Here is a 27802-nt window from a genome sequence, read left to right on the forward strand (position 1 = left end):
AGGTGGAACGCGTGCACAGGAGAGGCAGCGCATGCGCATCGAACTTACGTTTTTTTTGCAGGTTTTCTTGGGAAGGTAAGTCTCCAGAAGTTAGACATGTAAAAAGCAGCCGCAAGGCCTGCTTTTTACAAGGTAGGTGGTGAATTAATTAAAATTAAAACATTTTTTCCACAGGTTTATTATTTTTAAATACTTTAAAGAAAGGTAAGTTTATTTTTAGCCCCGTTAGAAAATAAAATTATTTTTTTCAAAAATTTAAATTATTGTTTAAAATAGTTATTTCATGTAATTTATAGTTTATTTTAAAAATTTGATTTTTTAAAAATTTATTTGAAGATTTAGTGATGTTTTGGGACTTATAGGCCTAGAAATTGGGTATAGCCCCGCTTGAGGCGTTAGAACTGGCGCTGCGCAAAGTTTATAGCCAGACGAAACTTATCGCTGCCTGGCGAGATATTGGGTTGCATCGCCCCCAAAGGGGATTGAGGCGCGAACTCAGACGTTGCACGGGGCTCCTAAGGCGCAAAAGTTCAGGTGCTACCCAATATCGGCGCGGACGGGCGCAGCGCAGGTGATCTCAATTACCGGAAACCACGAGACTTCCAGGCGCCAGCCGGCTCTTAAAGGGTTGGGTCAGTCAGCCTGAGCTGCTACACTCAATGCCCTGTAGGCCTCAGAATCGGCGCTCGCCCTTCTCTGGCGCAATAAACTTGGTGAAGATGGAGAAGGTGAGACAGAGAGCAGAGCGCTTCAGCACTGAGGCTCTGGACCAGTTGGTGTCTGCAGTTGAGCGCCGTCGAGATGTTCTGTATCCTGACAATGGCAAGAGGCCGAATCAAAAGGCTTACCGGCGATCTTGGAGGGAGGTTTCTCAGAGGGTCAACTCCAACAGCATGGCGACCAGGACCCCTGTTCAGTGCAGGAAGAAATTCAATGACCTCACTCGGGTCGTTAGGGTGAGTGTTGGTTATGCAAACTTCTGATTCCCTCCATCTGCACCTAACTTCGAGGACCCTGTTGCCATGATGCCCCAATGGCCATCTGTCAGCAAGCACCCATGGCCCTTTCTGGGCACACACATGGACATTTCAGTCAAGGCCACATGTAAGGGCCCTTGCACCATGGGGGGCATGAGATGATCTCTCAAGGCCACATGTAAGGGCCCTTGCACCATGGGGGGCATGAGATGATCTCTCAAGGCATCATGTAAGGGCCCTTGCACAATGGGGGGCATGAGATGATCTCTCAAGGCCTCATGTAAGGGCTCTTGCATCATGGGGGGCATGAGATGATCTCTCAAGGCATCATGTAAGGGCCCTTGCACCATGGGGGGCATGAGATGATCTCTCAAGGCCTCATGTAAGGGCTCTTGCACCATGGGGGGCATGAGATGATCTCTCAAGGCATCATGTTACAGAACTTCCCCTTCTTTCCCCTGCAGTCCAAGCTGGCGACGATGCGAAAGGATCAGCGTCGAACCGGTGGCGGACCTCCACAAGTGGTCACTCTCACGGATCTCGAGGAGAGAGTGCACCAGATTCTTGGAGGACGTCTGTCTGGTCCTGTTACCACTGCAGCTGCCAACCCCATTCTCGACAGCGAGGGTAAGGCTCTCACCTTTTGCAGCTGTCTCCTTCCACTTGGTCCCCCCGCCAGCATGCTTCCTCAGTGTGCCGCAATCTGCCATGCGTTTCTGCCAACCTGTCCTTTTGCTAAAGCCACTCTTCCACCTCCCTGCTTTCAGATGATGCATCACCAACTGGGGCTCCACGCCCTGAAGCTGCCAGTGCCAGTGCCTCCAGAGGCGAGGATCAGGAGGAAGCCGGACCATCCGTTCCAATCTCAGGGGAGCATACACATGTACAGACTGGGGATAGTAGTTCCCTGTAGGGGAGGGGGGGGTGCTCTGAGGATCAGGCAGTTGCCAGAACAAGCGGCATGCAGCAACGCAAGGGGGGTAGGCAAGTTCGGCCACCGTCTCCCCGGAGGGCAAGGCAGGTAGTGATGACTGCTGCACAGAGTGCAGAGGAGGTGCGTCGCCTGGCTGAAATGAGCACCCAGGCCCGGCTCAGGCACACTGAGCTGATGGCTGCAGTGGGGAGGATGCCTCAGTCAATAGATACACTGGCAAAGAGTGTGTTGGACTTCGGGGCAACAATGGAGAGGACTCTCCAGGGCTTTGGGGCAACAATGGACAGGACTCTCCAGGGCTTCGGGGCAACAATGGAGAGGTCTGTCAAGGGCTTCGGGCCAACAATGGAGAGGACTGTCCAGGGCTTCGGGGCAACAATGGAGAGGTCTGTCGAGGGCTTTGGCACAACAATGGAGAGGACTGTCCAGGGCTTCGAGGCCGCTATGGAAAGGACTGTTCAGGGCTTCGGACAATCCCTGGAAAGGTCTGTCCAGGGCTTGTCCGAGGCAGTGGAGCGGTCGGCACCGGCCTTGTCCGAAGCAATGGAAAGAACTGTCCAGGGCTCCTCCGAAGCACTGGCACCTGGCCCACAGGTCCTCACTGCTGCCACGCAGTCACTTGCCGGCCTCGTCCACACCCAGATTGAGGCAACGCGAACTCTCACTGCAGCCACCCTATCTGCATCAGCTAGGATCACCCCGGGCCCTTCCAGTCCCATACAAGGCCAGGAATCAGTGGAGCATGCGATTGTGGCGGATGAGCCGAGCCAGTCCCCTCAGAGAGCCAGTGTGTCGTCCGACAATGATGCAGGTGTCCTCTCTCGGCAGGTGACCATTCCACATGCCAGCGCTGGCAGTGCAGCTGCCACCACCTGCAGGGCACACTGCTTCCAGCCATGCTCAGATCAAGCATCCTGCGTCCGCACCCTCCAAGCCCAGAGGTCAGCCAGGCCGTCCCTCGGGGGCTTCTGCACTTCCAGACAGTCAGCAGGCGTCCCCCAGCCTTCACCCCGCCACTGGGGTTCAATTACGTAGGAGCAGCAGGGAGGGAAGGGGCCGAGCGCGAAAGAGAAGTCGTTCTCCATCAAGGGGCCAGCAGTAGAGGGAGGTGCTGAGACGTTTCTTTGGCCTAAATCAAGGAGACCCTCACCTGTTGGAATTGTTGGAAATAGTTTGTTTAGTTTTGCAGCTTTGCCGAAGAGTTAACTGTTATTTTGTTAGTTATGGTTTCTGTTGACATGACGTTGTTTTGCTGTAATGAAAGACTTTTGTGACAATAAAGAGAAGTTTAAATGTGCTATGGTGTACATGACTAATTACAGTGATGCTGGCCTTCAGAGGCTTTCAAACATCCAAAGTGTGCAGCAGTTAAGACACTCATCATTCAGCCAGAGGGGCCTCGATACGAGTCCTCATGAGCCTGTGACGGATGGCCCTTCCACTTTCAGGAGCCCTTCCATCTTCCTCCTCCTCCTCGTCCACATGCTCCTCCTCCTCCTCCTCCTCCGCCTGCTTCTCCAGGGTCAGAGGGAAGGTGATGAATTGACGCCTTCGCCTATAAAGGGCAGCTGTAACTTGCCGGATGCAGCAGTGGACTGCAACCTGAGAGATATTCGCGATGTCCCCAATGGCTCACTGAAAGGATCCGTTGCCATAAAAATTGAGGCCAACAGTCAGTTTAGCGGCCACCGACAGAGAGGTCATGCACCGTAGACGCGGCTGCAGATCCTCAGCAAGCAGGTGGCACAGCTCAGTAACAACGTCCATCCCGAATTGGAGCCTTCGCACACACTGCTCCTCCAACATGTCAAGGTATGACACCTGCTGCCTAAAGACCCTCGCAGCATACCCTCGGATTGGCCGACCTCCATTGCCCCTCCTCCTTCTGGCCAATCCCGGCCCTCTCTCCCGCCGTCTCTCTGCCCCTTCATAGTGTTCGGCCATGAGGCCGTCGCCCTCCAAAGCATCTCCCATTCCGATGCCAGTTGGTCAAAAGGCTGTTAGGTCTAGTGCTCCAACTGCTCCGGACAGGTTTGAGGGTCCCAAGTACACTAATGCTAAATTCCAAAAACTCTGCTCCACAGTAGCTCACCAACTCTCTCCACCAACGATCGCAATGAACAGGCCAAGTGGCTGAAGCTTCTGTACTAGAGCTGTCCCCTTTAAATAGCGCCCCACGACTCTGAGAAGGGCCTGATAATGCTCCTTCGAACTGTCACTAATAGTGCTAGGCGTAAAGGCTCCGGGCACCACCCAATATCCGCTCAGGCGCCCCTAAAAGGCGTTGCACAATGAAATGACGTCATGATCTGCTTGCGCTCGCGGGCACACGCAAACACTTAGCGCAGGCGTTAAATGTATAGTCAATATGGGAGTTGTCGCTCTGTTCATTGCGCCCACCCCAACATTAGGTGACGCCCCAATTCTCGGTCTCTTTAGGCGCTAACCGCTGGCGCAAACAACCGAATTTCTAGGCCATAGTATTTATAGGTTTGACAGGTCTTCCTGTCAAACTTATGAATGAAGCATTCCCTGCTACCATTGACTCTCCATGGCCCACGTGATCCCAGGGGACGCATCAAACTAACTGCACCCCTGGGATACGCAAGCATTACTCGCTGGCAGTTGGAGGAGGCCCAGGATAGCAATTACACGGGGGCCCACAGCTCCGTGGCCGGCACGGTAGGTAAGTGCAGGTCGGGGGCTTGCACCTGCGGGAAGACCCCGACCTGAATTTCTGGGCCATTGTGTATTCCCTTGCCTTGTTAATCCTCCCCAAATGCATTACCTCACACGTATCCGGATTGAATTCCATCTGCCACCTGACCAGTCCATTGATATCTTCCTGCAGTCTGCAGGTTTCTTCCTCACTATCAACCACATGGCCAATTTTTGTATCATCTGCAAACTTCTTAATCATGCTCCCTACATTGAAGTCTAAATCATTAATATATTACAAAAATCAAGGGACCTTGTACCGAGCCCTGCGCAACCCCACTGGAAACAGCCTTCCAGTCACAAAAACACCTGTCAACCATTACCCTTTGCTTCCTGCCACTGAGCCAATTTTGGATCCAACTTGCCACTTTCCCTTGGATCCCATGGGCTTTTACTTTTCTGACCAGTCTGCCATGTGGGACCTTGTCAAAAGCCTTGCTAAAATCCATGTAGACTACATTAAACGCGCATTACCTTCATCGACCCTCCTTGTTACCTTCTCAAAAAATTCAATCAAATTAGTCAGACACGACCTTCCCTTAACAAATCCATGCTGACTGTCCTTGATTAATCTGTGCCTTTATAAATGATGATTAATACTATCCCTCAGAATTTTTTTCAGTAATTTGCCCACCACCGAGGTTAGGTTGACTAGCCTGTAATTATTCGGTCTATCCCTTTCTCCCTTTTTAAACAATGGTACAATGTTAGCAGTCCTTCAGCACCACACCTGTAGCCATAGAGGATTGAAAAATGATGGTCAGAGCCTCCACTATTTCCTCCCTTGCTTCTCTTAACAGCCTGGGATACATTTCATCCGGGCCTGGCGATTTATCTACTTTCAAAGATGCTAAACGCCTTAATACTTCCCCTCCCACTATGTTTATCTCATCTAATATTTCACACTCCTCCTCCTTAACTACAATGTCTGCATCATCCCTCTCTTTTGTGACACAAATTATTCATTAATAACCATATCCACGTCTTCCGCCTCCACACACAGGTTACCTTTTTAGTCTCTAATAGGCACTACTCTTTCCTTAGTTATCCTCTTGCTCTTTATGTATTTATAAAACATCTTTGGGTTTTCCTTGATGTTACTTGCCAATATTATTTCATGCCCTCTCTTTGCTTTCCTAATATATGTCCAAGTTGGGATGTTATGTGACTTGGAAGGGGAAGCGGAGGTGCTACCCTTGTCCTTCTAGGAGATAGAGGTCATGTGTTTTGGAGGTGGTGCCAAAGAAGCCTTGGCAGGTTGCTGCAGTGCATCCTGTAGATAGTACACACTGCAGCCACGGTACACACAGTACAGGGAATGGATATTTAAGGTGGTGTATAGTGTGACGATTAAGCAGACTGCTTTGTCCTGGATGGTGTTGAGTGTCTTGAGTGTTGTTGCAGCTGCACCCATCCAGGCAAGTGGAAAGTATTCCATCACACTCCTGATTTGTGCCTTGTAGGTGGTGGAGAGACTTTGGGTAGTCTGGAAGTGAGCAACTTGCTACAGAATACCCAGCCTCTGACCTGACCTAATAGCCACGGCATTAATGTGGCTGGTTCAGTTGAGTTTCTTGTCAATGGTGACCCCCCCCAGGATATTGATGGTGGGGCACTCGGTGAAGGTAGTGTCATTGAATGTCAAGGGGTGGTGGTTGGATGCTCTCTTTTTGGAGATAGTCATTGCCTGGCACTTGTGTGGCACGAATGTTAATTGTCACTTATCAGCCCAAGCCTGCATGTTGTCCAAACCTTGCTGCATGCGGGCATGGACTGCTTCATTATCTGAGAAGTTGTGAATGGAACTGAACACTGCAATCATCAGCGAACATCCACACTTCTGACCTTAAGATGGAGGGAAGGTCATTGATGAAGCAGCTGAAGATGGTTGGGCCTAGGACACTGCCCGGAGGAACTCCTGCAGCGATGTCCTGGGGCTGAGATGATTGACCTCCAAGAATCACAACCATCTTCCTTTGTGCTAGATATGACTCCAGCCAGTGTAGAGCTTCCCCCCTGATTTCCATTGCCTTCAGTTTGACTAGGGCTCTTTTGTGCCACACTCGGTCAAATGCTGCCTTGATGTCAAGGGCAATCACTCTCACCTCACCTCTGGAATTCTGCTCTTCTGTCCATGTTTGGACCAAGGCTGTAATCAGGTCTGGAGCTGAATGGTCCTGGCGAAACTCAAACTGAGCATCGGTGAGAAGATTATTGGTAAGTGCCACTTAATAGCACTGTTGATAACTCCTTCTATCATTTTGCTAATGATTGTGAGTAGGCTGATAGGATGGTAATTGCCTGGGTTGGATTTGTTCTGCTTTTTGTGAACAGAACATACCTGGGCAATTTTCCACATAGTCGGGTTGATTTCAGTGTTGTAGCTGTACTGGATCAGATTGGCTAGAGGTACGACCTGTTCTGGAGCACAAGTCATCAGCACTACATGAAGGGATATTTACTTGTCCTAGCTCTTTTAGGGCTACCCCGGATCAGGTGTAATTCTCAGACGTTCACTTTCAACTAAAGTTTGAGGTAGCCGAATCATAAAGACGCTTAATTGGGTCTAAAGGTCCGTGCTATCTCTCCCTAAAGGAAAGGAACAACCCGAGAATTTTACCATCCTCCAGTTAGCGCTTTTAATAAGTTTAGCTAGACTGTTACGTCCCAGATATTATGAGGGTCTGGAAAACTCCCTCAGAATTCTGCAACTCCTCACCAAAGAGTGTACAGAGATTGAGTTCGCGAGTTTTTGATACAGAAGTCTTATGTGAGACAATTCTAAATATATATAAGTTTATTAAAGAACCAACATGCAATTTACAGTTGGTGAATCAGTCAATCGCAACATTAACAATTCTAAAAAGAGAAAACGTACTATCTTTTTAACAGAGAATCTTTCTTTTAAATCTTAACTTTGTTACAGTATTACAGTTCTTAAAGTTCTCTATACAGGATATCCATCAATATTAAATACCTTTGATCCCCGAGGTACAAAGAGTGGTAGACTACAGAGCCACCTCTGAAGCTGAAAATCACTTTGCCCGATTAAAGCGAGTCTGCTATATCATTTGAGAGTTCAATATTTATACCCTTTTCCAGTGGTATCTCTTTTAAGGTTTTCTGCTGATGCAAGTCAATTATCCATAGTCATTTTTCTGCTAACCTCTGCAATTCTTACTGCCACATCAGCTGGTAGCATTACAGACTCTTGTCTCATCTCCAGGTGTTCTGAGTTTACCATATAAAAACGGTGTGACGGCAGTTGTTCCTTACTTTATGTCATCTTTATGAGGGCAGATGTTCCTTATCTTATGTGCTATCTTTACGAAGTTTAAATTAGAACACCTTATCCAAGGTGAACCATTGTTATGTTCCCAAAAGGTCAGCTTGTCGGAGCCCTTCACCTTCTGTTTCAATAAGGTTATTTATTCAGGGTCAACAACTGTCTTATCTCAATAACCAGAATGCTTTCATAGCTATTTCATAGTTAGGTTTCTAAATTTCCAAACCCAGTTTGTCATGTTTTAATAAGGCCAGAGCTCCTTCATAAGATAGTGGGGCAGTAACTCCTCCCCAAACGCGTGAGTACGGAAGGGGTACTCACGCGTCTGGCCGGAGGAAATGCCGGTTTTCAGCATGCACAGCGCATGCGCTGAAAACCAGCATTTCCTCTCCTCTAACCCAAGAGTTGAAGAGGCTAGCGCGTGCGCTGTAGGGGGCAGCGCGTGCGTCTTGGATTTCCTCTGTTTTGGGGGATTTGCGCATGTGTAAAGGCTTCCGGTCTTTACGCTTGTAAAAAGCACACGTAAGTATTTATTTTTACAGGTAAGTGGTGTTTTAGTGCAATTTAGAATTTTTTTTCCCATAGGTTTATTATTTTAAAGAATCTACAATAAGGTAAGTTTAGTTTTAGACCCTTTTTATTAAAAATTTATTTTTTTCAAAAAAAAAAATTATTGTTTAAATTATTTTTTTAAACTTATTTATACTTAATTTAATGATTGGGATGTTTTTTAAATTTTTATTTAAAGTTTAAATAGTGTTTTGGGCCCCTGTAGTTTTCATGAGTTTGACAGCTCTTACTGTCAAACTCATGAATGAGTTTCCCCTCCCCTGATTGGCTGCACAGTGCTCACCTGATCCCAGCCGGCACATCGCACTAACTACGCCGCTGGATCAGGTTAGCACAGTGCGCCGACAGCTGAACCGGGCCTGTGAAAGGAAATGCAAGCAGGCCCGGGCTTCAGATGTCGGCGCACAGGGTGAGTGCAGATCGGGGGCTTGCACGCACGGCAAGCCCCCGATCTAATTTCAGGGCCAGTGTATTTTTATGAATAGGTTATGTGGCTTATTCCTTCACACCCCACTCTAGACCAAAAAATGAGCTCGAGCATCCAGGTCAAAGTTTGGTCAATGTTTCAAATAAGATTACAATAGTACATTAATTTCATGAGAGCCCAATCATGAACTACATTAAAATTCCTTTAAGTCATCCCAGGACAATGTTTTGCCTTATTTTAAATTGAACAGAAAGGAAAAGAATGATAGGTACATTGCCATGCAATTAGCGAAACAATATGTAATTAGCATGTCCAATTGACAGATGTACGTTTCGTAGAGGTGAGTTATTTATATGAGTCAAGGAGACATCATTTGGAGTTGGCTGAAGCTTGACACACTGTTCCATTGATCCAGCGTGAGGACAGATTCTTGTTTTCGTAAAGGCCTTGCCAAGAGCTCAGTTGATTCCTTCGCCATCCGCAGTATTTTCCTCCTTCGTTGAAGTAACTTTTTGGTCTTTACTTGTTTTGGTTGTGGCTTTTTGTGAATCCAATTTCTGAGGCGTTGCCAAGCATTGTGTGGAGGAGTCGGCGACACTGTCTGGCTGACCGTCGTCAGTAGTTCGAGCGCATCCATTTCCTGTGTCGTGCTCCAAGCTGAGTCTTGGAAGACAGTGTACGACTGCACCTTGTATTGTTCCTCCATTTCGGTATCCCGCAGGACATCTTTTGAGATTGTCTATGGAGACAGTTTTAAGAATATGCTTGCCATTCGGCTGATTAATATGTATTTGAACTGTTCTTTTGTTAATAACGGAACGTATTTGAACAGGTTTTTTCCACTTAGGTCTTACACCAAGTTTTTGCTCAAACTTCTTTTCCTGTACCCATTCTACTGCTAGGGGTTGCCATACTTTGTTTGTCAATTTTTTCTGCCTATCTGTCTCCCTTATCCACTGATCAATTTGATGTATCTCCTCTGTTACTTTTTTTTAAATCTAACTGTCGCTGTCGGGTCAAGGAATCAGAGAGAGTAAAGGCAATAAAAGAACCATGGGTAAGTGGTGTATGCATCTCAACCCCATACATCAGATAATATGGAGCTTATGGGGACACTGTCCCTGATGCAGATGCGGGCACATTATTAAGTGATAGTTGCACCTCCGGAATGACGGTGGCCCACTTATTTCCCCTGATTCTCAACAGTTTGACCAATAGCTTTTTTACTTCCTGGTTTTTACGTTCCACCAGCCCCGCTGATTGCAGATGACGTGGTGTGCTGTGCTCTAACCCAATCCCCCTTTGTTCGCAGTAGTCTTTGAAGACCTTGGAGACAAAGGCTCCGCCTTGATCGGTGTGTAAGATTTTGGTGATGTCAGTAATAGCATTGGCGAGTGCGTTTTCCGAAACAGTTTTTGTGGGGACCAGCCAGCAGAAGGAAGTGCATCCATCTACACAAACGAGAACATGTCTGTATCCCAAAGATGGGGGAAGTGGTCCAATGAAGTCAATAAAGAATTTTCCCATTGGTTCATTAGCTTTCACAGGAGCCAATGGTGGTGGCTTAATTAGTGATGACTTATTGGTTAAATTGCATGGCTCACAATTTGCCACGTATATTTTACAGGCCTTAAGCATGCCTGGCCACCAATATAAGGAAGTCAATTTGCAGAATGTTGTTCTGGCACCACAATGTACTTGACCTATGCCTTCGTGAGCTTTTTTTACAAGCTGTTTTCATTTGTGTCTCGGGGATACCTCTCGGTTTCCCTTGGGCAACTTAACTAGCACAATAAGCATATCCTGGTGGATTCTCTTTTGTTGGTTCTAATAGCTGAATCAGTTCCTCATCCTGATTAGCTGCCTGTTCTGCCCTCGTGATAACACTAATATTGGCAGGCCCCTCTCGAGGGGGTGTCATGCAGACTGAACGTTTCGCTTGTTCCTCTGCAAGACTGTTGCCTTTTGAGTGTACTGTCCCAGTGGTATGCCCATTTACATGAATCACCTGACAATTCTGTTTCTCCATCCTCGAACGGAGAATGTCTTCCCACAATGACTTATGTTTTATGGGTTTACCCTTATGATTAGTAAAGTTTGTTTGTTCCCAGAAAACTAGATCTTGGTTATATCCTCTTTTACAATAGTCACTATCTGTACTGATTAATGTGGGTTTAATAGGGTCTGCCTTTTCTAAAGCATACCGTAGTGCTGCGGCTTTAGCACATTGCGCTGTCTTATGACCAAGGGGTATGGACAGTAATTCTTCTGGATAAAAAGAATAGGAATCTCGAAAAGTCCCTACTGCTATCCCCATCCCAGCTGAGGATTGTTGGGATGTCCCTTTTTTAATCGTCATTGACGATCCATCACAGTAAATGACTTGATGGTAGCAATCATTTGAATTTCCTAATAAAAAGACTAGGCCAATTCCAACAAGGTTTGCCATTTTATCAAGACCGAACCTCGGTTAGGATTTAATATGAACTATATAAGACATTTCTAGGCCTCAATGGTATATTGAGGGAGTTCTGATTTAAGTTCTACAAGGCCTGATCAAGGACTTGTCGTCTCTAGAGACTTAAATCTGGGTCTTAGTACCGCTGTCAGTAAAACACTCCTTCTATACTTAACAATCTACAAGATGGATATAGATATAAATATAAGTGTAGGTTCTGTATCTACTCGTTAACACACACGTTGGGCGCCAACTGAAGGGTAATTACTAGTCCTAGCCCTTTTCAGGCTACCCTGGATTAGGCGTATTCCCCAGACGTTCACCTTCAACTAAAGTTAGAGATAGCCAAATTCTATAAGATGCTTAATTGGATCTAAAGGTCCAGGCTACATCTCTCTAAAGGAAAGGAATGACTTGAAGACGTTGCCGTCCTCCAGATAGCACTTTTAATAAGTTTAACTAGACTGTAACCTTCCGGATATTATGAGGGTTGGGAAAACCCTCCCAGAATTCTGCAATTCCTCACAAAAGAGTGTACAGAGATTGAGTTTGCGAGTTTGATACAGAAATACTATGTGAGACAATTCTAAAAATATATAGATTTATTAAAGAACTGACATGCAGCTAACAGCTAGTGATTCAATCGCAACTTTAACAGTTCAAAATACAAATAGCTTACAATTCTTAATTTATTCTCAAATCTTAACTTTGTTACATTTCTACATTTCTAAGTCTTATTTCTAATCCAGGATATCCCCCAAAATCAAATAAAAGTACCTTTTGATCCCCGAGACTCAAAGAGTTAAAAACTTACAGAGCCTGCCTCTGAAGAATGAGAGAATCGCTTGCCCCTTTCAGTGACTTCTGACTTCCTGTTTGAAAGTTCTATATTTTATACTCTTTCTGCAGTGGCATATCCTTTGACGTTTTCTGCTGATGTAAGCTAATTATCTCTAGTCATATTTCTGTTGACTTCTTTCTACTCTTACTGTCAATTCAGCTGTTAACTTGCAGACTTCTGTCTCTACCTTTAGGTGTTCAAAACTTATCATAAAAATGGTTATAACAGATGTATCTATTTGATGCCATTCTTACGAAGTTCTCTATTCAATTCTTAAATCACCTCAGCTGGTTGTAAGCAGACTTAGGGGGTGAAATTGGGTATAGCCCCGCTTGGGGCGCTAGAATTGGTGGTGCGCAAATTCTACCGCCAGGTGCAACTTATCACCACCTTGAGTGATATTGGGTTGCATCGCCCCTAAAGGTGATTGCGGCGTAAAATCAGGCGCTGCACGGGACTCCTAAGGCGCTAACCTGGCGGCGCTACTCAATATCTGGGCGGCCGGGCGCAGCGCAGGTGCTGTCAATAATCGATGACCATGAGACATGCTGGCGCCGGCCAGCTCTTAAAGGGGCAGGTCATTTAGGATCAGCAGCCACAATCATCGCCCTGTAGGCCTCAAAATCGGCGCTGTGCATTCTGTGGCATTACAAACTTTGACCAGATGGAGATGGTGAGGCAGAGAGCGGAACGCTTTACCGATGGGGCATTGGATGCTTTGGTTGGCGCAGTGGAGTGCTGGCGAGCAGTGCTGTACCCTGACAATGGCAGGAGGCCTCATCAGAACGAGTACCGCAGAGCTTGGAGGGAAGTTTCGCAAATAGTCAAATCCAGCAGCGTGGCACCTGATGCGCTATCAATTACTCAAAAGACTGAGGTTAAGCGAGTAACTAACAGGCTTTTATTAACAAGAGAATGAAGGTGTGCCTCGAGTGGTCGACCAGTCCAGAATACAGAGGGACTGTGGAGCAGTCACCTTTATACCTGGACTTGTGGGAGGAGTCAGCCAAGGCATGTACAGACATGTACACAGTGGAATACAAACACCCACACAGGCAGGTATAACAGTGGTTTACCACATTCACCCCTTGTTTAAAAATGAGTCCGGCGGGGTGACGTGTATTAAAAGTTTGTGTATTGGAGTCTCTCCGGAGGTCTTGTCTGCCACTGTGATCGACGTGGCGACGGCAGGGGTAGTGAAGCTTCCGGCGTCGAGTCCCGCGTAGGCTGGGGCACTGGTGTGTAGTCCTCGTGGGTGTCGAGCAGGTCGTGGGGCCCAGGCGTGCCGTCTGCTGGGGTTGGATATTGGATCGTGGGGGGGTGGTGGTAGTGGGTAGTGGGTTACTGGGGCCCCCGAGGGTGCGAGGTCTCGTATGGAGACTGTGTCCTCCCGCCCGTCCGGGTACGCAATGTAAGCATACTGGGGGTTGGCGTGGAGGAGGTCGACCCTCTCGACCAGGGGGTCCGTTTTATGGGTCCTCACGTGTCTTCTCAGTAGGACCGGCCCTGGGGACGTCAGCCATGGTGGTAGCAATGTCCCCGATGTGGACTTCCTTGGGAAGACAAACATTTTCTCATGAGGGGTGGCGTTAGTGGCAGTGCAGAGCAGTGACCGAATAGAGTGGAGTGCATCGGGGAGCACATCCTGCCAGCGGGAGGTCGGAAGGCCCCTAGGGCTAGATTTTCAGTTGCTTGCGCCAGCAGTTAGCGCCTTAAGAGAAGTGATTTCCGGGCGCTATGCGTGTAGCGCCCGGGCGCAGCGCAGTTTGCGCCCCGCCCCAAATTAAGTTGCCCGTTAGCGCCGGCGCAAAGTTTAGCGCCCGCCCGGATGCGCGCGCAGAAAATGACGTCACATCCTCGTGCAACGCCCTTTGGCCGCCCCGATTGCAAACTTCAGTCGGACCGCCCCATTGTGCGGCGGGCGGCCGGAGCGTTTGGAAAAAGGAACGCAACACAACCAGCGCGGGCCCCGGGGGGCGCTAATTAAAGGGAACGTCCTCTCCAGTATAAAGGCCATCCATTATTTCAGAAAACAGTCTTGTGCAACGCATTTCTGGAGACACAACAAGGAGGATAGCTAACTGGTTTCAAGCAGCAAGAGCCAGGTATTTTTGGACTCAGGCAACAGCGCTGCAAGTGGCCATTTGGAAATTAGAGTGTTTGCCAGGATTTGATGGGGGTTGCATGGGGTGCCAACGCGGAGCTGCAGCTCCATGTCCGTAGGGCTCGCAGACGTATTGTGAGAGGGGCAGCCCTGGCTAGAGGCAGAGGGGGCTACAGGCGTCGGCCACGTAGGCCTTACCCAGTCAGGCTATACCGCCAGCAGCGCTCCTACCTAAACATGAGTGCCGCGCGATGTGTTAAAAGGCTCCGATTCCGGAAGGGGGTGATTGCAGAGATCTGCCACCTGCTTCGCCGAGATCTGCGGCCAAAGCTCAGGTGCAGGACGTCTCTGTCGGTGGAAGTGAAGGTGACGGTGGCATTGAACTTCTATGCCACCGGCTCCTTCCAATACGCTGCTGGGGACATAGCAAACATCTCCCAGTACGGCGCGCATCGCTGCATCCGCCAGGTGACCGAAGCACTGTTCAGAAGGAGAAGCCAATTCATCTCCTTCCCCATGGCCCTGGAGAGCCAGCATCAGCGCGCATTGGGATTTTCCAGACTCGGGGAATTCCCCTTGGTGCAGGGCGCCATTGACTGTACGCATGTGGCTTTGCGGGCCCCTCTGGAGCATGGCGAGCAGTATCGCAACAGGAAGGGCTACCATTCTCTGAATGTGCAGCTGGTCTGTGACCACAAGCAGCGCATCATGGCAGTCAATGCCAGCTTCCCAGGCAGCAGCCACGATGCCTTTATCCTGCGGCAGAGTACTGTGCATGACATGTTCCAGGCACAGCCTCCCCCAAGAGGATGGCTACTCGGGGACAAAGGCTATCCTTTGTGCACCTGGCTCATGACCCCGCTCCGCGCGCCCAGGACCGCTGCTGAAGAGGCCTACAACGAGAGCCATCAAACCACCCGCAACATCATCGAGCTAACTATTGGGGTCCTCAAGCAGCGGTTCCGCTGCCTTGATCGCTCCGGAGGAGCTCTCCAGTATTCGCCGGACCGGGTCTCCCAATTTGTGGTGGTTTGCTGCATGCTACACAACCTGGCTATCCGCAGGACTCAGGCACTGCCACCTGACGTTGGACCAGCACCTCAGGAGGAGGAGCAGGAGGAGCATGAGGAGGAGGAGGAGGAGGAGGAGGAGGAGCAGGAGTACGTTCCCAGGAGGGAGCGACCAGGGCCAAGGGCCGCACGACGCCACCTTATTACACGGTACTTCTAAGCCCCCTGTCAGGGAATGGCCAGGGGCCATGAGGGAAGATGAATGCAGCCGCTCCGCAAGCCCTCAGCCGGCGAAGCCAACAAACACTAAGAAGAACAACCATGGAGACTGCATGAATAAAGATAATTTTTTATTAAACAAAAATGAAAAGCCCTTCCCACATGAATCCCCAAAAACAATAAACGGGCCCCACAAAAAGCCCAACAAACGACTCACTCCCACAAACTGGGGAGGAGCCACTCCACCTTTATTGAAACCGGGCCTCAACGTCGGCCTAACGCAAAAAAAAAGCCCTCCAAAAGCACAACCATGGGCAAAATAAAGATGGCCACCGCCATATTAAAGGAAAGCTGGCCACACCCTCTACTGAGTGGCCCGCGAGGGCGAGACCTTGGCCAGCATTTTGCCTCCCCTGCCCTGCCTGCTGCTCCTTCGCAAGCTCTGCCCAGTGGCTGCTGCGAGGCTGGGGGAAGGCGCCTGAGGCTCAGATGCCCTTCCGCCAGATGCCGCTGGGGGGCGGCCTACACGGCGTTTGGGCCTCGAGGGGCCGTCTCCTGAGTGGCGCGCCTGAGCCTGGCCACCATCAGCTGCAGCCGCTTGCCCTTGACGCCCCAGAGGGGGAATGGCGGCGACGGATGGTGCAATGTGGGCCAGCTGGCGTCTGGGATGCGCTGGCTGGTGCTGTGGCGCGGTGGCACTCGGCCGGGCCCGCACTGCAGGATCCGCAGCAATCAGCCGACGGCCGGCTTGCTGGGATGGTCCAGCGCGGCGCCTGCCCTGGCGATGCCTGCCTGAGACAGCGCGTGTGGCAGCAGTGAGTGGCCCTCTGGTCCTGGTGTGCGCGCGCATCACATCCGCCAGGGTCTTGACGGCATCAGTTAGCATGCGGCCAGTCGCGGCAGTTGCTGCCCCGAACTCGCGCACACTGGTCGCCAGCGACTCGATGGCCTCAGGCATGCGCCCCACCACGCTCATGAGCTCCGTGTGGCGCCGGTCCGAGTCGTCGGCCATCTGATCGAGCTTCCGCACCTCCTCCGAAGTGAAGGTGTCCGGACTGGAGTCGCGACTCTCCCGCTGGGGAGGAGGGGGCCGAACTAGGGGACCCTTGCCGCGTTGGTGACGGCGAGTGTGCCGAGCAGCAGCACTCCCCTCTGATCCTTCCCCCCTTTGGGGGGAAGGCCGCGGGCCACGCGCACGGCTGCTGGGTGGCTGGACGCCACTGGTCCCAGAAGCTGCATTGCCCTGCGACAGTTCCTCCAGGCACTCGTCCAGTGAGGAGGTGTCGAGCATTTCCTCCTCTCCTGCGGGACGTGACTGTTCCCCCGAAGGTCCGGCTTGCTCCTCCTCCTCCTCCTGGTTGGAGGTGCTGTCACTGGCAGCCTCAGGGTCCTGGTCGTCACCAGCTGAAAGCAGGAATGCACAAGAGTAGCTTCAGAGTGAGGAGACGGCGTCAGCGAGGGAGTTAGGACTGGTGGGATTCAGCGCATTGGTGGGACAGTGGCAAAGGAGGTAGCTCGGATGGGCCAGTGCGACGCGAGAGGGCCAAAAGGCGAGGTCCTTACCATTGCCGGGCAGTGGAGGGTCGGATACACCGCACGCTGTGGGGACAATCACACGTGCTCCCATGAGCACACACACGCGCTCCTCCAGCCGAGTGAGCTTCTGCAGCTTGGCGCGGCCACCCCTGGCACGGGCCTGGCGATTAAACGCTACTTTAGCCTGCAAGAGAAAGGACGGGCTGTAAGGGCGCAGTGAAGCCCTGATGTAGTGTGCACTGCCTCCCATGGTGGAATAGCTTGGACAGAGTGAAGCCCTGATGTAGTGTGCACTGCCTCCCATGGTGGAATAGCTTGGACAGAGTGAAGCCCTGATGTAGTGTGCACTGCCTCCCATGGTGGAATAGCTTGGACAGAGTGAAGCCCTGATGTAGTGTGCACTGCCTCCCATGGTGGAATAGCTTGGACAGAGTGAAGCCCTGATGTAGTGTGCACTGCCTCCCATGGTGGAATAGCTTGGACAGAGTGAAGCCCTGATGTAGTGTGCACTGCCTCCCATGGTGGAATAGCTTGGACAGAGTGAAGCCCTGATGTAGTGTGCACTGCCTCCCATGGTGGAATAGCTTGGACAGAGTGAAGCCCTGATGTAGTGTGCACTGCCTCCCATGGTGGAATAGCTTGGACAGAGTGAAGCCCTGATGTAGTGTGCACTGCCTCCCATGGTGGAATAGCTTGGCCAAAGTGTAGAGTGCCGAATGGCCATTTGATGCTCATGACTGTCCCAATGCTGCTGGCTGAGGGCTGGCCAAAAGGACTTTCAGGTCCCTTTGCCCATCATGTCAGGTGTACATGCAAGAATGAGGAGGAGACTGGAAAGGCTACTCACCCTCACAATCCTGGTCAGATCGTTGTACTTCTTACGGCATTGTGTGTGGGTCCTGGGGGCCTCGCCGGTGAATGTCACCCTCTGGGCGATCTGCTTCCAGGCTTTGGTGTAGTCGTGGTGGGTTGGATTCCTCCCACTGTCTGGAAACAAGATCTTGCGCCTCACCTCCAGAGCTGTGAGCATGATGTCCAGATCACCCTCTGAGAAGCGCAGGGCACGCTGACGGGCCTTCTCTGGCGTTGCCATGACTCCCTGGGGCTGAGCAGTAGTGTTGAGGCCTCTTTGCAAGGCTGCAGTGTGCAGGGCGTGGCAGCAGACTAATTCGTCCCTTCCCCCTTTAAGAGCTGGTCGGCACCACGGGGTCTGCTGTCAGTGCAAAAATGACCGCACCCGTGCTGCGCCCCGCCTGGGCGCTATCCCTCTGGACCGCCGGCTTAGCGCCTAAAGAGAGTAGTGGAACGCCTCTTTTAGCGCTCCACCAACCTCTTAGGGCGAAGCCACTGAATTCCCGGCAACGGGGCGCTACTTTGGGGCGGGCGCTAACTTCGGGCGGGCGCTAAAGCTAGCGCCCCAAAACTGCCTAAACTGAAAATCTAGCCCCTAGACTTTAAGGCTAGCAGGGCGGCCTTCCAAACTGTCGCATTCTCTCTTTCCACCTGTCCGTTCCCCCGGGGGTTGTAACTGGTGGTCCTGCTTGTGGCAATACCCCTAGCGAGCAGGTACTGGCGGAGTTCGTCGCTCATAAACGATGAGCCCCGGTCGCTATGGATATAGCTGGGGAAACCGAACAGGGTGAAGAGGCCGTTCAGACATTTAATGACCGTGGCACTGGTGATGTCCGGGCAGGGGATGGCGAACGGGAAACGCGAGTACTCATCAATAATGTTGAGGAAGTACACATTGCGGTCGGAGGAGGGGAGAGGCCCTTTAAAATCAACGCTCAGGCGCTCGAAGGGCCGAGTGTCTTTTATCAGGTGAGCCCTGTCTGGTCTATAAAAGTGCGGTTTGCACTCAGTGCAGACTTGGCAGTTCCTGGTCATGGTCCTGACCTCCTCAATGGAGTAAGGCAGGTTGCGGGCCTTGATGAAGTGGAAGAACCTGGTGACCCCCGGGTGGCAGAGGTCATTGTGGAGGGTCCGCAGTCTATCGATCTGTGCGCTGGCGCAGGTGCCACGCGATAGAGCATCCGGGGGTTCATTGAGCTTCCCGGGCCGGTACAAGATCTCGTAATTGTAGGTGGAAAGTTCGATTCTCCACCTCAAGATCTTGTCGTTTTTGATTTTGCCCCTCTGCTTGTTGTTAAACATAAAAGCAAATGAACGCTGGTCAGTGAGCAGGGTAAATCGCTTTCCGGCCAGGTAGTGCCTTCAATGACGCACAGCCTCCACAATAGCCTGGGCCTCCTTCTCAACAGCGGAGTGTCTGGTCTCCGGGCCCTGGAGGGTTCGTGAAAAGAAGGCCACGGGTCTCCCCGCCTGATTAAGGGTAGCGGCCAGGGCAAAGTCGGATGCGTCGCTTTCCACCTGGAAGGGGATGGATTCGTCCACTGCGTGCATGGTGGCTTTGGCAATGTCTTCCTTGATACGGTGGAAGGCTAAGCGGGCCTCTGCCGTCAAGGGAAAAGAAGTGGACTTGATCAGCGGACGGGCCTTGTCCGCATAGTAGGGGACCCACTGGGCGTAATAGGAGAAAAACCCTAGGCACCTCTTCAGGGCCTTGAGGCAGTGGGGCAGTGGGAGTTCCATAAGGGGACGCATCCGGTCGGGGTCGGGACTGATGACTCCGTGTTCCACAACACAGCCAAGGATGGCGAGGCGGGTTGTGCGGAATATGCACTTCTCCTTGTTATACGTCAGGTTCAGGAGTTGGGCGGTGCAGAGGAATTTTTCGAGGTTTGCGTCATGGTCCTGCAAGTCATGGCCGCAGATGGTCACATTGTCCAGATATGGGAAAGTGGCCTGCAACGCATTTTGATCGACCATCCGGTCCATCTCCCTTTGGAAGACGGAGACCCCGTTGATGACGCCAAAGGGAACCCTAAGGAAGTGATAGAGGCGGCCGTTTGCCTCAAAGGCAGTATACTGGCGGTCCTCAGGGCGGATAGGGAGCTGGTGGTACGCTGATTTCAGGTCAATGGTCGAGAAGACGCGGTACTGCGCGATCTGGTTGACCATATCAGCTATGCGGGGGAGTGGGTAAGCGTCCAGCAGGGTGTAGCGATTTATTGTCTGGCTGTAGTCGATGACCAGGCGTTGCTTCTCGCCGGTCTTAACGACCACAACCTGGGCTCGCCAGGGGCTGGTGCTGCCCTCAATAATCCCCTCCTTCAGGAGCCGCTCCACTTCGGTTTTAATGAAAACCCTGTCCCCGGCACTGTATCGCCTGCTCTTTGTGGCGATGGGCTTACAGTCGGGGGTGAGGTTAGCAAACAGTGGGGGGGGGGTGACTCTGAGTGTGGAGAGGTTGCACCTGCTGCGCGGCGGGCAGTTTGGAAGCTGCTGGCTGCGGACTGTGAGTGGGGGGAGGGGTCCACCGTACGCCATCGTAACACTTTTAAGGTGGCACTGAAAATCTAACCCCAGTAGAACGGCAGCGCAGAGGTGGGGCAGGACCAGAAGTTTAAAATTATCGTACACAGTCCCGTCTACTAAGTGTGTCACCACGCAGTAGCCACCAATGTCCGTCGACTGGGACTCGGAGGCCATAGAAATCCGCTGGTGCGCAGGCAGGACTGGGAGAGAGCAACGCCGCACCGTGTCGGGGTGGATGAAGCTCTCCGTGCTCCCAGAGTCAAAAAGGCAGGTTGTTTCATGACCATTTACCTTAATGTCCATTGTGGACCGGGCCAGTTGGTGCGGTCTCGCTTGGTCCAGCGTAACGGAGGCCAGCGTAGGGGTCGGTGTGTCGCTGCGGGTATCAGATGAGGCGGTGTTGGGGGCCTGCTGCGCCCCGGCTGGCGTCCAAGATGGCGGCGTCCATGATCCCCATGTGGCTGGAGGCGTCCAAAATGGCTGCTGTTCCGGTGGTTCGCACATGGCTGGGGAGGCCCAAGATGGCGGCCCACACGGCCCACACGCGGCGCTGCTGGGGTTCGGGGTGGCTTTGGCCCTGCAGACGCTGGCGTAGTGTCCCTTCTTCCCGCAGCCCAAGCAGATCGCATTTTTCGCCGGGCAGCGCGCTCTGGGGTGTTTGGCCTGGCCACAGAAGTAGCATTTCTGGCCTTGGGACACTGCTGCGGTAGTTGGGCCGTTGCTGGGATGTGGCTGGGGTGGCACGGCGCTATGAGACGGTCCTACCGTGTCCCAGGCTGTCGTTCCCCGCGGCGTCCACGGTGCAGAGGAGTAGGCATCCATGCCCCGGTAGGCTGCGTCCAATGATAGTGCGAGTTCAGAGGCCTTGTTGAGGTCGAGGTCACTCTGCTCCAACAGTCGCTGTCGGGTGTAATTGGACCTGTGGCCCGCTACAAAAGCATCCCGGATAAGTTCCTCTGTGTACACGGCGGCCTTTACATCCTTACAACCACAGGCCCGGCCAAGCACAGACAGTGCCTGAAGGTATTCCTCGGTCGATTCCCCAGGTTGTTGTTTACGACTCCCCAGGAGGTGCCTGGCGTACACCTCATTCACTGGGCGCGTGTACTGGTCCTTGAGGAGCTTGAGAGCAGCCGTGTACGAGGTCGCGTCCTGGATGACCGAGTACGCTCGGTGGTTCACTTTGGAGGTCAGGACATCCAGTTTGTCCACATCCGATTTGACCGTTGCAGCGGAGGCGATCAGGAATCTTTCAAAGCACCTAAGCCAGTGAGCAAACTTGGTGGATGTGTCCGCCTCCCGATGGTCTAAGTCCAGGCATGCTGGTGTGAGGATCTTCTCCATTATAAAAAAATCTTGTTAATAAAATTGATGCGCTATCAATTACTCAAAAGACTGAGGTTAAGCGAGTAACTAACAGGCTTTTATTAACAAGAGAATGAAGGTGTGCCTCGAGTGGTCGACCAGTCCAGAATACAGAGGGACTGTGGAGCAGTCACCTTTATACCTGGACTCGTGGGAGGAGTCAGCCGAGGCATGTACAGACATGTACACAGTGGAATACAAACACCCACACAGGCAGGTATAACAGTGGTTTACCACAGCGCCCAGGACTCCTGTGCAATGCAGGAAGAAGTTCAACGATCTCACTCGGGTCGTTAGGGTGAGTGGCTTTTTGGCAATCTTCTTCATCCCTCCAGCTGCACCTGACTTTATGGCCAGAGGGTGCGCGATGCCCCAATGGCCATCTGTCAGCCAGCACCCATGGCCTTTTCTGGGAACGCACATGCACATTCAACTCAGGGCATACTGTAAGGGCTGTTCCACCATGGGGGGCATGAGATGACAACTCAGGGCACACTGTAAGGGCTGTTCCACCATGGGGGGCATGATATGACAACTCAGGGCATACTGTAAGGGCTGTTCCACCATGGGGGGCATGAGCTGACAACTCAGGGCATACTGTAAGGGCTGTTCCACCATGGGGGGCATGAGATGACAACTCAGGGCAGCATGTTTCATCACTTCCCGTCCTTTCTCCTGCAGGCCAAGCTGGCCAGGAACCAGAGGGAACAGATTCGTACTGGAGGAGGCCCTCCTCAGCTGCAGACACTGACAGACCTGAAGGAAAGAGTCCACCAGATTGTTGGAGGCCGGATGAGTGGTCCTGTCACCACTGGAGCTGCCGACCCCATTGTGCACAGCGATGGTAAGGTCATCACCTTTTTGAACTGTCTCCTTCCACTTGTTCCCCCCACCAGCATGCTTTTCCACTCTGGACCTATGTCAGTGCATTGCAGCACTCTTGCATCCCTTGCTGTCACCCTGTCCTTTCGCTAAAGCCACTCTTCAACCTCCCTGCTTTCAGATGCTGCATCACCAGCTCAGGAGCCGGGCCATCAAGCTGCCAGGGACACTGACTCCGGAGGCGACGAGCAGGAGGAAGCCGGACCATCCGTACCACCCTCAGGCGAGCCAGCCCACCTGCAGACTGGGGATAGTGCTTCCCTGGAGGGGAGCGGGGGGGGATGGCTCTGAGGAGGAACCAGTTGCAGGAACCAGCGGGCTCCAGCAACGCAAGTGGGTTAGGGAAGCTCGGGAGCCGTCTCCCCGGAGGGCAAGTCAGGCCACGATGACTGCTGCACAGAACGCAGAAGAGGTGCGTTCCCTCGCAGAAATGAGCGCCCAGGCTCGGCTCAGGCACACTGAGCTGATGGCTGCAGTGGCATGGATGCCTGAATCCACCGAGACACTGGCAAGGAGTGTGCAAGACTTCGGGGCAGCACAGGCGAGGAGTGTACAAGACTTCGGGGCAGCACAGGAAAGGAGTGCCCAGGGCTTCGAGGCAGCACAGGAAAGGAGTGCCCAGGGCTTCCGTACATCACTGGAAAGGACTGTCCAGGGCTTCGGTACATCACTGGAAAGGACTGTCCAGGGCTTCAGTACATCACTGGAAAGAAATGTCCAGGGCTTGACCGAAGCACTGGAAAGGACTGTCCAGGGCTTCACCGAAGCACTGGCACCTGCCACGCTGTCACTCGCTGGCCTCATGCAGAGGCAGATTGAGGCCACGCAAGCACTGACTGCTGCCACCCTCGATGGATCAGGCAGGATTACCCGGGGCCCTTGCAGCACCACAGCAGGCCAGCAATCTGTGGACCAGCCGATTGGTTCGCATACTGCGGTGCTGCCCCGTCAGAGTGCCAGTGTGTCGGCTGACCACGGAGCAGGTGTCCGCTCTCAGGATGTCAGCATTCCTGATGCCACCGCTGGCACGTCTCCACTGCAGCTGCCATCACTTGCAGGACAGACTGCTTCCACCCATGCCCAGTTGGAGCAGTCAGCATCCGGGCCCTCCAAGCCCAGAGTCCGTCCAGGCCGTCCCTCAGGGGCATCTGCGCTTTCAGACAGTCAGCAGGCGTCCCCCAGCCTTCATGCAGCCACTGGGGTTCCATTACGGAGGAGCTGCAGGGAGGGAAGAGGCCGTTCTCGCAAGAGAAGTAGATCACCATCAAAGGGGAAAGAGTAGAAGGTGCTGCTGAGACGTCTTATTTCTAGAAACCAAGGCCGTGGATGCTGGTCTGAATGTTAGTAATGTTTTGGATAGTCTCCCGGGTGTGCGAGCCACTTGGTCTGAATGTTAGTAATGTTTTGGATAGTCTCCCGGGTGTGCGAGCCACTTATGTGTTAGTGTGTTAGTTAAGCTTTCTGGTGCCATTGCTTTGTCATGTTGGAAGAAAGCACAGTTTTCAAAATAAACAAATTATTTTATTGACATTGGCCATGTCTGCTATTTACATTCATACTGGCCTTCATAGGCTTTGGGTTATCCGAATGGTTCCATTCCTGGTCTTCGATTGGTACCAAGCATTCCGTGAGAGGGGCATAGAACTGACTCCTTATCAGCCTCTGATGGACGGCCCTTCCAATTTCTGGGACCCTCTCGTCTTGGTGCTCCTCCTCCTCCTCCTCCTCCTTCTGCTCCTCCTCCTGCTCCTCCTCCTCCTCCTCCTCCTCTGTTGGTCCTTCAATGTCTGCTGGCATTGGCTGGGTGCACAGGGTGGCGAGGTTATGGAGCATGCAGCAGACAACGACGAAGTGGAGACGCGCTCTGGTGAGTACTGCAAGGCGCCTCCCGAATGGTCCAAACAGCGGAACCGCTGCTTCAGCACGCCGATTGTGTGCTCCACAATGTTCCTCGTCACCTGATGGCTGACGTTGTAGTGCTCTTCTGCAGGGGTGCTGGGCGAACGGAGCAGGGTCATCAGCCATGGGCACAGAGGATAGCCCTTGTCACCGAGAAGCCAGCCTTCTAGGTGAGCCGGGGCCTTGAAAAGGTCTGCTACTGAAGTCTGGCGCAGGATGAATGCGTCGTGGCTGCTGCCTGGGAACTGAGCATTGACCGCGAGGATCAGCTGCCGGTGGTCACAGACCAGCTGCACATTCAAGGAGTGGAACCCCTTGCGGTTGCGGAAGTCCTCAGGATTCAAAACAGGTGCCCGCAAAGCCACGTGCATGCAGTCAATGGCGCCCTGCACCATGGGGAAGTCCGCTATTGCCGCGAAGCCCTCTGCGCGCTCCCGCTGCTTCTCCGGTGTCGCAGTGAAGGAGATGTACTGCCGCCACCTTTTAAACAGGGCATCTGTTACTTGCTGGATGCAGCTATGCACCGCAAACTGGGAGATGTTGGCAATGTCCCCAGTTGCTGCCTGAAAGGAGCCGGTCGCATAGAAATTCAGTGCTACTGTAATCTTGACAGCCACCGACAGAGAGGTCCTGCACCTTATCTGCGGCTGAAGATCTGCCTGAAGCAGGTGGCACAGCTCAGTCACCACCTCCTTTCTGAATCGCAGCCTCCTAAGACACTGCTCCTCCGACATGTTGAGGTAAGAGAACTGCAGCCTGAATACCCTGGCAGCGTAAGGTCTGGTGTGGCGACGTCTGTTGGCCCTCCTCCGTCTGGCCATTCCTGGCCCTCTCTCCCTCCGTCTCTGTGCCCTTTCCAGATGGTCGAGCAGCAGGATGTTCCCCTCCAAAGCAGCCCCCATAATAATAGATAACAAGAAATTATACAGGGTGTAAACGCTCACCAGCAGCAGGGTGATGGTCTGAAGGCTGAAGGTCCTCTGGCAGCGCTGGGTCACTAGTGATATGGCTCTCAGAGTGCAACTCTGCAACTCTGTGAAAATCTCAAAGAAGTTGTGCTCCCAAAATGGCTGCCGCTTTTATACCAGTGCAGTCCCCTTTAAAAAGCGCTCCCCTAAGCCCGAGAGCGACTGGGGAACGTTCCAGTAAGCTGTCCTTATTAGCGCCAGGCGGCACAAAGGGGCGCACCACTGAATTTCCGGTCTGGGGCGCCAAAAAGGCGTTGCACACTGAAATGACATCATGATCTGCCTGCGCCCGTGAGCGGCCGCTACGATTTAGCGCCGGCGCTAAAACCCACTCAATATGGCAGGAGGCGCTGGGTTCACTGCGCCCGGCTGAAAATTGGCTAACGCCCCACTTCTCGGCCTCTTTAGGCGCTAATCGCTGGGGCTACCAACCGAATTTCTCCCCCTTAGTTTCTCCTAACTGTTCCAAGTTCAGTACACAAAACATGTGATTGCTTGGGCATCCACCGATGTCACATCCACAAAGTCCCCTGTCGGCATCTTTTAGAACATGTAAATCAAAAACACTTCAACTAGGGTACTTGTTTGTTTTCCTAGCCATTTTAGTTGGTTGTATTACAAACTTATGTCTCCTGCCTTTCATTTGATGTTGCTTTTACAAAGGCACGTGTTTCTTTAATGTTCTGTGTTTCTGTTTGAAGTGTTAGTTTATAACACTTTAAACTGGGTAATGGTATTGGGTTTCTCCCAAACTGCAGACTTTCTGGAAGCAACCCTTTGATTCTTCAATAGGGCCATTGTTTTAGTATTAACAACCAATTCCCATTTCAAAAGCTTGTATGGTGTTTACAGCTTTGTGTTAAAACTTCATCTTATCTCAGAAGCCTGCATTTCTGTTTACAGCTTGTGTCATTGAGGCTTTTAGATTTTTAACCCCAGTTTATCATGTTTTAATAAAGTCAGAATTCTGTTCATAGGATGGTGTATTTTTCTGAAATATGGCTATTCCTTTACAATGCAAGGGTAGAACTAGGCTGGATGTTAGATGTTTTTCCTTTTCCCTGAGAGTAGTGGACTTGTGGAACAGGTTGCCAGCTCATGCAGTATTCGCTGTATTCTTTCAAGTGAGAGCTGGACCTGTTTCTGGCTTGGGTGGAGATCACCTCATACAAGAGGTAGGTATCCTTTAACGTAAATCAGGGCCAATGAGATCTCTTGGACTAGTGATTGCCTAATGGGGTTTGAGAGGAATTTTCTAAGTTTTTTCCCTAATTGGCCTGGGTTTTTACCTGGTTTTCCCACATGGCTCTGGGTGGGGTGGGGAGTGTATGTATTGTGATCCATAAGGCATCACAACTGTGTGGGACAGGCTGATGGAGCTGTAGGTCTTTTCTTGTCTGTTATTTTTGTATATAAAAGCATTGCTACTAAAAGAGATTACACAGCAGGTGTAAAGCAAAAAAATTGCAGGCTATGGGGCAAGAGCAGGTGAGCTTGACGAATAGCTCTATCAAATGGGCCGAATGGCCTCCTTCTGTGCTGTATGCTTCTGTGATTCTATGATGTGTTTTTTGTCCAGCGGTTTATTCTGTGTTCTTTAACTGGCAGAGCACAGTGGACAAGCTCATCAAGAAGACGAATCTTGCACTCGTGGTAGGGACACATTCCTGGCGGGATCAGTTCATGGAGGCCATCACAGTCAGTGCTGGTAAGAAATATTACCTTAAATGCGCCTGTTTTGTAGAGTGTATTTAACATGGGACATAACCTTCCTTTGATCTAGAAACAAGACTAAAAACTGTTACCAAGCTCAACCTAGACATGTGCAGCAGCTGCTGCTTGGCCATAACCCACAAGGACAGCATTCATTTTTCTTTGCCAAGGCTTACAAAGTTTCTCACATTTTTGGATGGATTTTGTCATCGGAGATGCTTGTTGCTAGGATGCAATGTTTGACCACTTAAATTTGCACGGTGGTGACTAAATAATATCTCTCTCATCATGCTGGAAAACAAACAAGCTCTTTAGAGAAGCCCTAAGTTGTGAGCAGCCCAGCTCTGTAGATATCCAATCCTGTGCAATGTCAACTGATCAATACTGTTTAAGCAATTGGTCTGAATAATTTTGGCTCAGAAAAATTCATATAATACAGGATGCAAACAAAGTACTCATGAGGTAAATGTCCATGACCGCCACCACCAACCCCCACCCCCAACCCCCGGCATCCAAA

General features: G+C 51.5%; 1 protein-coding gene across 3 annotated transcripts in view; it reads left to right on the forward strand.

The window, feature by feature from the left end:
• The window catches only part of slc8a3 (solute carrier family 8 member 3), a 922684-nt gene that overhangs the window by 807723 nt on the left and 87159 nt on the right, over positions 1–27802 (forward strand). For 2 of the 3 annotated variants that reach the window (XM_086003608.1, XM_086003607.1), the window contains exon 6: positions 27181–27280. In XM_086003608.1, coding sequence (XP_085859734.1) covers positions 27181–27280 — 100 coding nt within the window. Of the gene's footprint in view, positions 1–22504; positions 22668–27180; positions 27281–27802 lie in introns of all 3 variants that reach the window. The other variant, XM_086003609.1, reaches the window with a different exon arrangement.

Source organism: Somniosus microcephalus, chromosome 12, assembly GCF_052327205.1.
Source record: "Somniosus microcephalus isolate GS21.2 chromosome 12, FLI_Smic_1.0, whole genome shotgun sequence".
NCBI classification, from domain to species: Eukaryota; Metazoa; Chordata; class Chondrichthyes; order Squaliformes; family Somniosidae; genus Somniosus; species Somniosus microcephalus.